The 13,425-nt window shown below is 46.2% G+C and overlaps 1 protein-coding gene across 7 annotated transcripts in view; it reads right to left on the bottom strand.

Annotated features, from left to right (window-relative positions):
- Positions 1-11,858: 11,858 nt before the first annotated feature.
- Positions 11,859-13,425, bottom strand: part of SCAPER (S-phase cyclin A associated protein in the ER) — a 203,665-nt gene continuing 202,098 nt past the window's right edge. For all 7 annotated transcript variants that reach the window (XM_028744781.2, XM_028744780.2, XM_028744779.2 and 4 more), the window contains one exon: positions 11,859-12,676. In XM_028744781.2, the coding sequence (XP_028600614.2) occupies positions 12,573-12,676 (104 nt within the window). In that variant the 3' untranslated portion in view covers positions 11,859-12,572. The remainder of the gene's footprint in view (positions 12,677-13,425) is intronic.

Below are 13,425 nucleotides of genomic sequence, written 5' to 3' on the forward strand. Positions count from 1 at the left end.
GAAGAATTGATGCTTTTGAATTATGATGCTAGAGGAGACTCTTGAGAGTCCCATGGACTGCAAGAAGATCAAACCTCTCCATTCTTAAGGAAATCTGCCCTGAGAGCTCACTGGAAGGACAGATCCTGAAGCTGAGGCTCTAATACTTTGGCCACCTCATGAGACGAGAAGACTCCCTGGAGAAGACACTGATGCTGGGAAAGATGGAGGGCACAAGGAGAAGGGGATGACAGAGGACGAGATGGTGGGACAGTGTTCTCGAAGCTGCCAGCATGAGTTTGACCAAACTGGGGGAGGCAGTGGAAGACAGGAGTGCCTGGCATGCTCTGGTCCAGGGGGTCACGAAGAGTTGGACACGACTAAACCACAACAATCTATCTATCTATCTATCTATCTATCTATCTATCTATCTATTTATTTTCTAGCAGAATTGCTTGATTTTGGGGGATGGGATACAAAAATGAGGACGGCTGACATGCTGCTTCATTCAAAAGGTATCTGTTTAAATAAAAGTTTTTTGATTGTTTTCTTTTTAAAATATAATATCCATTCTCCCCCTCCCTATTCCCCAGGCCAGCCTTATTCAACCTTCTACTCTCTAGACATTTTAGACTACAATATCCATAGAGCCATTGTTGTGTAGCAGTTAGTGTGCTGGACTAGGACCTGGGTGAGACCAGGGTTCAAATTCCCTGCTCAGCAATAAATCTCATCTTGGGGGCTAGTCCCTGCCTCTCAGCCTAACCTACCTCACAGGATTGTTGTGGGGATTAAATGGGGAAGAGAACTATGGACTGTACCTTGAGCTCCTTGGTGGAAAGGGGGGGGGGAGTATAAATGCAATAAATAAAATAAAATAGGCCATAGACAGTACAGCCCATAGCTGTTGCTTGACTTCTCATCCATGGGTGAGAAATTAGTCTCACTAAGCTCAATGGAATTTACGCCCTAGCAAGTATACTTGGGGTTGCGCTATTCACTTGTGGCAACATGTGCAACTGAGAGCCTTCTGACCTTCAAGTGTGTGCATGGGATGTGCATGAGGGCAGTGCTGGTATTCACCAGGTTCATGGCCATTGGCCTTTTGCCTTCGCTGTCCCCATTTCACAGGGGGCGCATTGTGGGACCCCCCCAAAACGTCTGCTGCTCAATAAGCCAGCTGCCCCCCGTCCTGTCCCCTTACAGCGGCCGGACTGCACTGCTGGCCAGCCCGGCACAAGCGCACTCAGGGAGGCCACCCCAAGAGGGTCAAGACGGGGGAAGAAAAAAGGTGCTGCTGCCGGGTACCATGGGGGGGGACACTGCATGGGGGGAATGTGTGGCAGCATCTGGACAGCTGCTCCTGATCCATATACGCTTCAACATTCTCCCTAAGGAGTTGGCAGAGAGGGGTGCATAGCAAGGCTGACAATCTTGCACCCCATCCCAAAGTTGATGGACTACAATACCCACCAGCTCCAGCCATCATGGTCACTTGTCGGGGGTGATGGGAGTCGTAGCTCAGCAGCACTGGCTGGGCCACAGGTCCCCCAGCTTCCCTTAAAGACTGACGTATGATATCTACTGCAACTTAAGTGCTTGAGGGCAGGGTCCACTCCATCACACACACTAAAATATTCACTCTCATTGGCAGATGTGTGTATACAGCAAGAAATAAAGATTGTACACGCTGAGGCCCAAAGCCTATGAAATGCAAGAGGCCCAGTCTGTGACCTTTTCCAGGCAGAGTTCAAATGTATTCCAGATAAGCAGAGCCACTGGCCCACCAAGCCAGTGGACATTTCTACACCCTGGGGGTAATGAATTTCATAAGCTAATAAGCTTAATTGTGCTTAACAGAATTTGCTGAGCAAATTGCTCTAAATTAGTAGCTTAGTTAAACCCAGCCAACCACTCCAGGCCTAATAAGGTGGAGGAAGAAACACTTTCTGAGTCAAGAATGGCCAAAGGCAAAGGGGTGCGTAGGCAGAGGGTTATGCACTAGACTCTGCCAAGGGATCCTCCTTTGGTGAGAACTGCAATAACAGGGCTATATTCCTCCCCTGCCAGCCCCCAAACTAGGAGCTGTGGAGCAGCATTGCCCCTCTACACGGCAGCAGGCCTGGCAAGGCAATGCTAGGGCCACCAGTGCTGACTTCTGCTCTAGACATCTGCTCCTGCATTGGGCATCAAGGTCTGCAAATCTCTCTGAGATTTGATCTCTCAAATCTCTCAAATTCTCCCAGAACAGTGGAATGACAATATTGGGCGATGTTGCAAGGCAAGTGGCAAACCAAGGCTGATTGGAAGACCCAGACAATGTTATGGGAGAGAAGCGTTCTGGTGCTGCTGCTGCGTCCTTTGCCAGCGCCTGGGCTGTGGCGCAAAGGGTGAAGAAAACTCACTGCGTCAGTCCAGCCCTCCCCCCCAGGTGGGACCAGGGGCATGGAGGGCTCGCAGGGCTCTGCTGTGCTGCCTGCCTGCCGCTCAGGGGGAAGCCCGGCCAGCCGGGAGACCTTTTAGTGAGGGGGCTGGGAGCACAACGACGAGGTTAGGCTCTGGGTCCCAGAGATCCTGGCAACAGATAGGGCAGGACAGGGAGCCCTGCATGGGGGCACCAGGTTCAAGCCCCCTCAAAATCATGCGCCCAGGGCTATGCCCCCCCCCATGCTATGTCCCTGAGCAGCAGCCAGCCTTAGATGGAGCCCTTCGGAGAAGCAGCAGCTCTTTACTACTACTACTATTTTATCATTATTAATAAAATAAACCAAAGATAAAGGGCATAAAGAAATACTGCTCAACTGTAGGTTGAAAGCAGCATAATGTTGGACATCATCATTGAACTTGTTGTTCCAAAGCTTTACAAAAACAAAAAACCCATTTCCCCATAAACATCTTAGGCTGGCTTTTTTTTTTATTAATTTTTTATTGATTTTCCAACACAAATTAAAAACAAAACAATACACAATACATAAACAAACAAACATATAAACATGTATAATTTTGAAACCTCTTTTTCATAAACCTCACTTCCCGGACTTCCCCATGCCTCCCCTTTTCTGCATCCTTATTTTAATAAATCTTCAGCAACCCTTCAGTTAACTAGTTACTCATTTCCTTTTTTACCTTCTTCTCTTACTTAGTCGATTACAGCTGTAATTCTATATTTTCCATTCCCTTGACATTTTAGCACTCATTAATTTTGCAACAGTTCTTAAGATATATTTTAAATTTCTTCCAATCTTCTTCCACCGTCGCTTTTCCTTGGTCACGGATTCTGCCAGTCATCTCCGCCAGTCCCATATAGTCAATCACCTTCGTCTGCCATTCTTCCAGCGTGGGTAGTTCTTGTGTCTTCCAATACTTTGCTAAGAGAATCCTTGCTGCTGTGGTAGCATACATAAAAAACGTCCTATCCTTCCTTGACACCAATTGGCCGACCATGCCCAGGAGAAAAGCCTCTGGTTTCTTATGAAAGGTACATTTAAGGACCTTCTTAATTTCATTATAGATCATTTCCCAAAAGGCCTTAATCCTCGGGCAAGTCCACCAAAGGTGATAGAAGGTACCTTCAGTCTCATTACATTTCCAGCATTTATTATTGGGCAGATGATAAATTTTTGCAAGCTTGGCTGGGGTCATGTACCACCTATAAATCATTTTCATAATATTTTCTCTTAAGGCATTGCATGCCGTAAACCTTATTTAAGTGGTCCATAACTGTTCCCAGTCAGCAAACATAATTTCATGACCAATGTCTTGTGCCCACTTAATCATGGCTTAGGCTGGCTTTATTCTTTTGTAATAATAATAAAGTTAGTTACTATGGGCCAAATTTTCTCAGTCCATTCAAAGATAGTAAGATATATGCTCCCTCACCCAATATTTAGGTATTATCATCTTAGCAGCAGTTATAAGGTTAAACACTATTTCTCAATCTTTTCTGGAATAACATCTTTTAGATAGCCATGCAGAAGACGAGCAGCGGTTCTGCCTCGTGAGCTCCGCCAGCCTATGCCTCCGATGTGCTTCTGCGACCTGGTCCTCTGTTTCTGAGGAGGCACCAGTGTGACGTCCTCAGGTCCCATGGACTCACCCTGCATCTGGCTGTGGCCCTGCCTGGGGTCAAGAATGATAGTCCAGTGGCGTCTGGTGGACTACAGGTCCCCTCACTATAAAATATACTTTTGTGTGTGTTCTATTTAATACACCTAATCCTTTAAAAAAATGTTGGCTGCACAATAGTGATTAAGAAGAAAAGAAAAAGTGGCTGCTAAGTGGAGACCAGGACTGTGGCCTTAGCTCTGAGTAAACTTGTATATGATCAGGCTGTGCATCCCATGAGTTTCACCTGCAAATGCCTGGCCAGGGGAAATCCTCTCTGCACCCCATCTGTCTAGCCAATTTCACAACTCAATTAGTAGGAAACTTGTCTGCTGGATTTTCTCTGCTCTTTTAGGAAAAGAAAAGTCTCAGTAGCCACCGTCCAACTGATTCAAATCACGCAGCAGCAGCAGCAGCAGCAGCAGCAGCAAACAATTGCCTTTAATTGTTAAAGACAAATCTGCATAATTTTTTTACATTGTCATTGCCTATTACTAAGAAACAAAACAAATAGCTGTCCAGGGATTGAGTACAAATTGTTCCAGGAGAGGAAGTAATTAATTAAGGAATTTAAGTCTGCAGTGTTGCCAAGCAGGGAGCAAAGATTAAAACGTCCCTCCTGGCGTCCGATTCCCTGGAGTCTACATTTTCCAGTGTTTCATTGCTCTCAAACATGGAATCTATATTACTCCTCTCCCCTCTTCTCCCCGCTTCAATTTTCTTTGTCCAGTAACCTGCAAGGATAACTCTGTTTAACCCCCTCTGTTCCAAAACTCACACAGACAGCATAACTATTTATTCAAATTTAATTCCTGAAAGAGTTTTCAAATACATAAGAGCAGTGCAGACGCACTATTGCACAGTGGAGTATGACACCACATGAAGGACAAGACTGGCTTCCTATGGATGTTAAATGTCAAAAATCGGCTGGGGAGGAAGTTGGGGAGAAAGATACTCGACTTGTTCTGCAAGATGAAGGATACTCCCGCCAATAACAGCAATAATATCACACTGCTGGCTCACTTGGCATGGCCAGCCAAAGTAAAATGCAATAAATCAAAGAAGTTGGCATAAAACTAGTTTGATAAATCCCAGAAAAAGGGTCAGAAATACCAGCACATCACCAGAGAAGCAACAATACTGGTTAAAAAACCTAAAAGGAGCTGGCCTAGGTTGACATTTTCATTGACTCTTAAGATTTTTTGGGGGGTTTCCCCCAACAGCTTATCCCCCAGAAGGCGTAGATGTGAATGTGAATCACTCTGCACTTGCTTATGTTGTATTGCATTTCCTATTATAATGTCCATTCAGCCAGTCTGGAGTTCCCTGCAATCCCTTCTTGTTCTTGACTTGAAAAATGTGGTGTCCTTGGGACACGTGGCCACCTCATTGCTCACTCCTGACTTAAAAAGCAGAGTTCCTATTCTTGATCCTTGGAGGAACCCACTTCTCAGATCTGTACATTCCTCTCCCCTAAAGGTGGGAGATGTTTCAAAGCCTAAGCACAGAATGTGGGCTGGATCTTACCTAGCAACACTGACACACTCAGATAACTTGAAAAAGTTAGACAGGACTCATTCTTATGGAAGCCAGGTTGGTCCTTCTGCAGCAATACTTGTTCTTCTGTGTGCTTCGTAATTCTATCTCTAATCATGCTTTCCACTAGTATTCCTAGAATGGACATTATCTAGCCTGTAATTTCCTGGAACCTTCCTGGACCCCTTTTTAAAATTGATTTCACACCGGCCACTTTCCAGTTCTTGGGTCTGGAGGCTGTTCTTAGGGGCAATAGAGATATATCTGTTAGATGACCAGCCCTTTCAGAGCTTTCTGATGGGTGCCATCTACACCTGGGGATCTGCTTGCTTCCTGGCCTTGTCACTTTGTCTCTTGTCAGGGCCAGTTGCCTCAGAGCCTCGGACCAGGGGCAGGGGGGGGCAGAGTCCCAGTCGAAAGCGGCAAGCTGCGGCCCCAGGGAGCTCGACTGACCTGGGCGCTCCAGCCTCACCTGAGAAGGAGCCTCAGCAAAGCCCCAATCAGCCTTTGATTCTGATTTAGAAAAAATAGTTCTCTTCCACCATATCATACAAATTGATCACAATTGCAACAATATGGACCCAGGAAACCAAAAGAAGAACAAGTGGAAAGCGGAAGAGCCTGGCGCGCGCGCTCCTGGCCCAGAGCCGGGCTCGTGCCCGCAGCAGGAGCGCGGCGGGGCTGCGCGTCCCCGGGGCGCAGGGAGGCCGCCGCGCTCAGTCTGGCGGCGCTTCTTGAGGCTCCTGTCTAGACGGCGCAGGGGCCGCCGGCTCCTTATCTGCGCCGGCATCACCTGCGGGCGGGAGCGGAGAGGCCTCCCGGGAAGAAGCGCCCGGGGCTGCTGCGGCTCTCGCTGCGCTCGGGGATTCCTCGGAAGGAGCCGAGAAATGCAACTCGTCCGTCCGTCTCCTGGCGGCGTTCCCAAGGGCCAGGACAGGATCCCTCCCTTCCCTGCGCGGAGAACATGGCGCTCCGAAGGCGTCTCTCTCTGGCCTTGGGACTCTCCCTCCCTCGGCCGCGCCCTCCAGCCCCGAAATGGCCGAGACAGGCGAGGGAGGGAGGCCCCACTCGCCTTCTCCCCGAGGACCCGACCCTGGCCTTGGCCCTCAAGCCTTGCAGCTCTCCGGCACACACTGAAGTGCCCCCAAGTTTGTCCGCTCTCTGCAGTTTTGAGGGAAGCCTCTTGCCACCAGCACCCAGGGAGGGGAGGCAAAACAGGAGAGGCCTCCCCCCCCCCCCCGCTTTGAATTGGGCATCCTGGTCGCTGGCCAAGCTTAACGTTTATTATTTTTAATTATTTTTAATGATCATCTCTTTTAACCACCTTAACCAAAACAACTCAACACTTTTGCAATGGTGTAGGCCTATAGGTGAACTTTGCAAAACCAGAGTCTGTGTGCTTCAACACTACCCCCCCCATTAAATTCAGAAAAATATTACTGACATCACAAAGAAAAAACTTTGCTGAACCAGATTAAGATACATAGGGCTACAAATTACCAGAAACCTCAACAAGCTATACCTTCAAAACTATAGCTCTTTCTGGTGGGAGATCAACAAAGACCTGAGGAGATGGAGTGGAACCAAGGCCATTTTCTCAAACTAGCCATGATCAAAACGATAAGCCTCCCCAAATTAACCTGCTTATTCCGAACCCTCCCACTTTGGATCCCCTCAACCCAACTCCATAAGTGGCAGAAAAAACTACACTCGTTTATCTTCTCATACAAAAAGCCACCTTCCCTCCTCAAAAGAAAAAGGGAATTCCCATTATAGAACTAGACTACAACGACAACCAAGTGCACCAAATAAACTCATACATCTTAGAAGACAAAATGAAACAATGGAGATAGGTATAATTGGAAACACCCCCACCTCACTGTATCAATTTCTCCAAAAACAAACTAAAGAAAACTCCATGACACATAACAGGTTCACACAGACCATGCTTGAAGCATGGAAAGAAAAAGGAGGAACATTGTCCCCAGCCCTCCCCCTGCTAATCCCCCAGGTTGACCACCCTCAGCTCCACATAGCTTTCAAATGAGGATATGGCAAGCCAAAGGCCCACACCACCTAACAGACTTCTACAAAAATGGCAACCCCATACAAAAACACAGAACGAACTAGGAGACAACCAAATATCCTGGCTGGCCCGTCACCAACTACATGCCTTCTTAAGCCACCGAGAAACAAAGGCAGCACATACTAGGCCACTGACTAACTTTGAAAAACTGCTGTCAGCAGAGTGACACAGCAATATAAAAAACACAGCTCCAAGGCTTCAATACCACAAGCAAAGACCAATGGGAACACAACATAGGGTACGAAATAAACTCAACCCAATGGTTGAAGCTGTGGACTAAACCACCCTTTAAAGCCCTCTCAGCCAACAGGTGGGAACTCACTTTGAAACTTATCTACAGATTGTACCTAACACCATGTAAGCTAGCAATGATGAACCCAGGAACCTCACCTAGGTGCTGGAGAGGCTGTACCGCCATGGGCACATACCTCCACAATATGGTGGGATTGCCCAAAAATTCAATCCTTTTGGATATCTGTCTTACAAGAAATCTGCAAAATAATAAAACAGGTAATAGAAAGAACTCCAGAATTGGTCCCACTAAATAACTTCTGAGACAATAACGCACACTCACATGACAAAAAACTTATAAGTCATGGCAGCTAGGAGTGTCATAACTGGAGAGACCTTTTGGGAGCGTCCATGGACCACTGGTACCAAACTGTATGGGAAATCGCCATACTAGAAAAACTAGCCAACGAAACCACAGGGACAAGTGAAAGAGGATGCCTTCACCCCGTGGGGCTTCCCTTTACCACATACACAGCCCAACAAGACAATGACCAATCCCACCCCCCAGACAACATACGAATCAGTATGGCTAACTGAAGCCAGCAACGCCCCCCCCATCAAAACACACTGCAATCAATCAACTGCAACCAACCATTTCTTGGGCCCTCTGACCTCTTGCTCTGCCAACAAAAATATGACACCTATCCATGTGATGCTGTCAAAAAAGCGCCACTCGTATACCATGTAAAGAATGAAAGTTTGCTGTCTTCCTTACCTCGCCCCTTCCACCATTTTTTCTCTTTATTTTCTCCCCTCTCCCCACTTCTCATTCCCCCTCAACAAAAATGTCTCAAACTGACTGTAACTGACCTGTATGAAGAATTCTACGATTTGAAAACTGTGACACTGAATGTACTTTTGTTACTTATGGAAAATCTTTTAATAAACACACACACAAACACATACAATTTCAGAAGTTGCTTTGACCAAACTCCTTTTGTCTAATGGTAGGGCTGGCCGTGGAACTCCATGGACCTGTGTGGAAAGATTCTGACTTCAAGCTTTATTGCACACAAAGATGGGAGCCCCCCTGAGCCCCAGGGGGAGGGACTGAGTAAACGTGCTTAAGATTGTTCTATAAACTACTAATCCTGAATCCACTTACTAAGGTGTTTACACCATTACACCATTGGGCTCAGCTGGGCTTAATTCCAGATAAACACACCTATGAATGGGTTATTGCCCTGCCAGCATTTCCCAGCTTGGTGCTTCCCAGATGCTTCAATCTAGCAACTCCCCGCAGCCTGTCAGCATGCCTGTGATGGGGGTTATAGTCCCAAACTTCTGGAGGGCACTAGGCTGGCAAAGGGTGCACCCTCCTCTTCCAAGGGGGGCAGGGACCCCTCCCTGATGCTGCTCCCCCAAGTCAATAAAAATAAATAAAAATATATAGCAAACTGAGGTTCTGCCCCCCCTAACAAAAGACCTGCCCCCCCACCAAAAATCCTGGATACGCCTGTGTCCATGAGACTTGAGGAAAAATTGAGACTTGAGGAAAAATTGCAATCCTGGTGTGGTTTCTTGGAAGGCTAATCACAGCCGTCTTACGGCTTTTTAGCAAACCTATCCTGATCAAAAGTATTTCTACAGTTTGTCTCAGGCTACATCTTGCAGGAAAATGCCACCAGCAGAGAATTCTTGCTGTTATCTGGGTGATCTCCTTTTAAACAAGCCAAATGGTGGAGGGAAACCTCTTTGCACAGCTCTGCCTTTTTTCAAAACCAAGCCCAACCTCATGGTGCTGTGCGCAATTAGATGGGCTTAATGAGCTATCTTTTCCTGGTACAGGATTAAGGAACACCTGTGAGCATCTCTGTCAAGGAGCCGAAAGGAATTGTCTAAATCCCACTTGTCAGTACTAACACAGAAGCCTCCAGTCCCTTCCTTTTTGGTCTATTCTTGCAGGAAACTGTATCATGGATTCTTGATTCTACCAGGACACTTAACTCCATTTTGTTGCTCATTGTGGCTTTCTGAAGTCATTTCCTGATAGTCAGATCCCAAGCTGAAATTTATAGGCATTAAATCAGAGATCTTGGGATGGAAGGGCAACAGTACAGTGGTACCTCGGGTTACATACGCTTCAGGTTACAGACGCTTCAGGTTACAGACTCCGCTAACCCAGAAATAATGCTTCAGGTTAAGAACTTTGCTTCAGGATGAGAACAGAAATCGTGCGGCGGTGGCGCAGCAGCAGCAGGAGGCCCCATTAGCTAAAGTGGTGCTTCAGGTTAAGAACAGATTCAGGTTAAGAACAGACCTCCAGAACGAATTAAGTTCTTAACCCGAGGCACCACTGTATTAAAAGAGAATGAAAATAATAAAGCAAAGACTGAATACTACTTTCCTTTCCTTTGATGAGTTTTAAAAATTTCAGACCAGCACAGAGCTGGGAAACCTCTGGTCTATGAACCCAACTAGGTCTTGCGCAGGTCCCAGCTTGGCCCACAAAGTTTCCGTCAAACCACACCCACAGCCTTACAACTGACAAAAGTGACATCAGGTGTGGAGCAAGTAAGACCCGGCTGCAAAGGAAAAACCAGGAGCCTGAAAGTGCTCCTGGTTTCTTGGCAAGCAAAGCTTGCTGTCTGCTGAAGGGGGGAGACAGCAAGCTCCGCTGTTATTGGCTGAGCACTGCAGAGTTTGCTGTAATAACTTGCTTGCAGCAAGTCTTGCTGGGATGGTGCTCGCTCCAAGTCCCAAAGAGTCAGGCTCACAAATATTTTTCTAATGTTGATTCAACTGGCACTGTGATGTCAGGTGACTGACAGGTGTGTGGGGGTAGGCTTGTCCAAAATGACCACGGGGCAAGGTAGTTTGTATTTCTAATTAAAAACCAAACATTGCATTTCAGAGGGTCCAAACTCATTTTTTAAAAGTTGACTGCATTTTACAATTTGAACCTACACAGTTAGATGTGCCACCAAATTCAATGGAGCTTCTCCCCAGGAAACTATAGCATAGGATCACTGCTTCTCTTTGATATCTCTGTGTGCCTGCAAATATGCAATGCATCGACATGGCTGAATGGGGGTGGGGTGGCTCTCTATGGTAGCTTCACTTCAGAATTTACCTCTGTGATACTGCTGCTTCCTGCAATGCTATTTTGGAAAGATGCGCTCTGGTTCTTGTCCCCTACATCTGTTCTGACACAGCTGTGATTTCCTGTGAGAACATTTTTGCCTTTAAAAAACAGTATGAGATGGACCTTCCCCAACCAGTCTGAAACATATGTGAATATGGAAGGAAGTGCTAGAGGGTTGCATAACTGAGATATTTTAATCCTTGGAAATACTTATGGAAGGGAGGGGGCTATCAATTCATTCAACAAATGCAATGGAAGGGAAGCTGGTGATTCTGGAAGTGGGAGAGAGGGTCAGAAATAAGGCCTCCCTGGTCAGCTGCTCTTTTGTGTTTGCTGACGTGGTTGTTTCTTTTCCAACCCACCCTTCCTCAAGGAGGCGCACAATTCCCTCCCTGCTCCCATTTTATCCTCACAACAACCCTGTGGGGGAGATGAGGCCAGGATGGGGTGACAGGTTCAAGGTCATCCAGTGAGCTTCATTGCTGAGCAGGCTATACAGTAGAAGCTAACATTTTTTCCAGGGGCCAGGCATGTTTGAACAAAGGGAAAGAGCGCCTGCTTTGCAGGCAGAAGGTTCCAGGTTCCACCCCTGACGTCTCCAGGTGGGTTGGGAGTGACTCCTGTCTGAAAATCTGTAGAGCTGCTGCCGATAATATGGAGCTAGATGGAGCAGCAGTCAGGCTCAGTATGAGGCAGCTCTCTATGGTCCCACGACGGTCAGATTTCTCATGCTGAGTTTCCTGCAAGGTAGAGAACGAAAACAACAACAACGACCTCAACAGTTGTGATATTGCTTTTAATAAGTTTAGTGAAAACTCTTGCCATATACAGACAATTCAGAACAATTGCTGTGACTGTACACGTTCTTCTGCAACGTTCCCACAAAATGTAAAGTAAACTGGACACAAAGCCCAGGAGTCTTAAATGGCTTTGCCAAGCATTTGGGTTAGATTTCCATAGCTTATTTATCTAAATTTAGGATTTTGTGCTTTCTAAATAACTGAATATGCCAGGAGCATTGTATAAAAAGTTATGCAAAACAGACAATGAAACAGAATAAATTATTTTATTACAAGTTATACAGAACGCAACCATGGATATATTCCACTAGGAAATTCTCCTGGCACAAAAGCCCACAGAAATGAACGGGAGCAAGAGAGTGTTAGAACTCTCTAGCACAGCCCCCATTCAGTGCAATGGGACTTCTTGATCCATTGTGCCCATTGCCAATATTTAGACACAAAAATCAGCAGCTTTACAGACATGCTACACCAGAGTACAAGGTCCAAGGATCCTTGATGTGGCACATATTGGGGGGGGGGATCTCTTTATTTTCAAAACAGCCATAAACAGGATTTTAAAGTATGTACAGTTCTTCTGACTGAAATAGTGCAAATTATATTCATATATATAACTACAGTATACGCATTTTTAGTACAAAAGGATCTTTTAAAAAACCTTCTTAAAGAGAACAACACACACGCACACCGCTTATTTTTTCTCTTTCTTCAAGAAGAACTGTCGTGCCTCTTCCCAAGTCTGGCGAGGGAACCGGTTAGAGAGCTCAAGGTAATCTTGAGAACTGAAGATCTTTTCTGTCAAGCAAGGAACAAAGAACGTCATCATAACTATTCTGTTGTAAAATGAAAAAACAGGAGGGTAAAAATGCTTGTGTATGTTTTGTTTCTGGATAGTAAAATGGCTGGATATGACTCTTTTTCTGTCAGGAAATTAAATTTTCATCCCCATTATATGTTGGAGAACAGGTCAACGTTTCAGAAGAAGAAACCGGAGAGAAGAGAGGTGCACCTGCAGACCCCTTGCAGGGGTGGGCAACATTCAAGGAAGTTCACAGTCCTGTAGTCAGTTGCCAGGTTTTATTAAGGAAACCGATTGCATTCTTTTGGCCTGCATGCATAGACCTTGCACATAGGAGAGACATAATCTCTAAAATTTTGAAAAACAGATGCATCATCCCTGTGGGTGGTACAAAAATCAATGGGAAGGAAGGAAGCTTCTAATAAACAAATTATGGATTGCATCCAATGAAGCTGTCCCATTGAATCACAGAACTGTAGAGTTGGAAGGTACCCCAAGGGTCATCTAGTCCAACCCCTTACAAAGCAAGAATAAATTGGTGCAAGGACTTCTCCTTGTTGCAAGACTACAAGACCTATCATCCATGACCTCAGCCATGCTGGCTGAGGCTGATGAGAGCTGGAGTCCATCGCCATCTGCAGGGCCACAGCTTTCCCCACAGCTGCTTTGAAAATGACAGCATAAGCACCATAGGCTGCCTCCGGGGTAAGTAGCCAACATTGTGCCCTCTAGATGTTGTGCACTG

Source organism: Podarcis muralis, chromosome 9 (assembly GCF_964188315.1).
Source record: "Podarcis muralis chromosome 9, rPodMur119.hap1.1, whole genome shotgun sequence".
NCBI lineage: Eukaryota > Metazoa > Chordata > Lepidosauria > Squamata > Lacertidae > Podarcis > Podarcis muralis.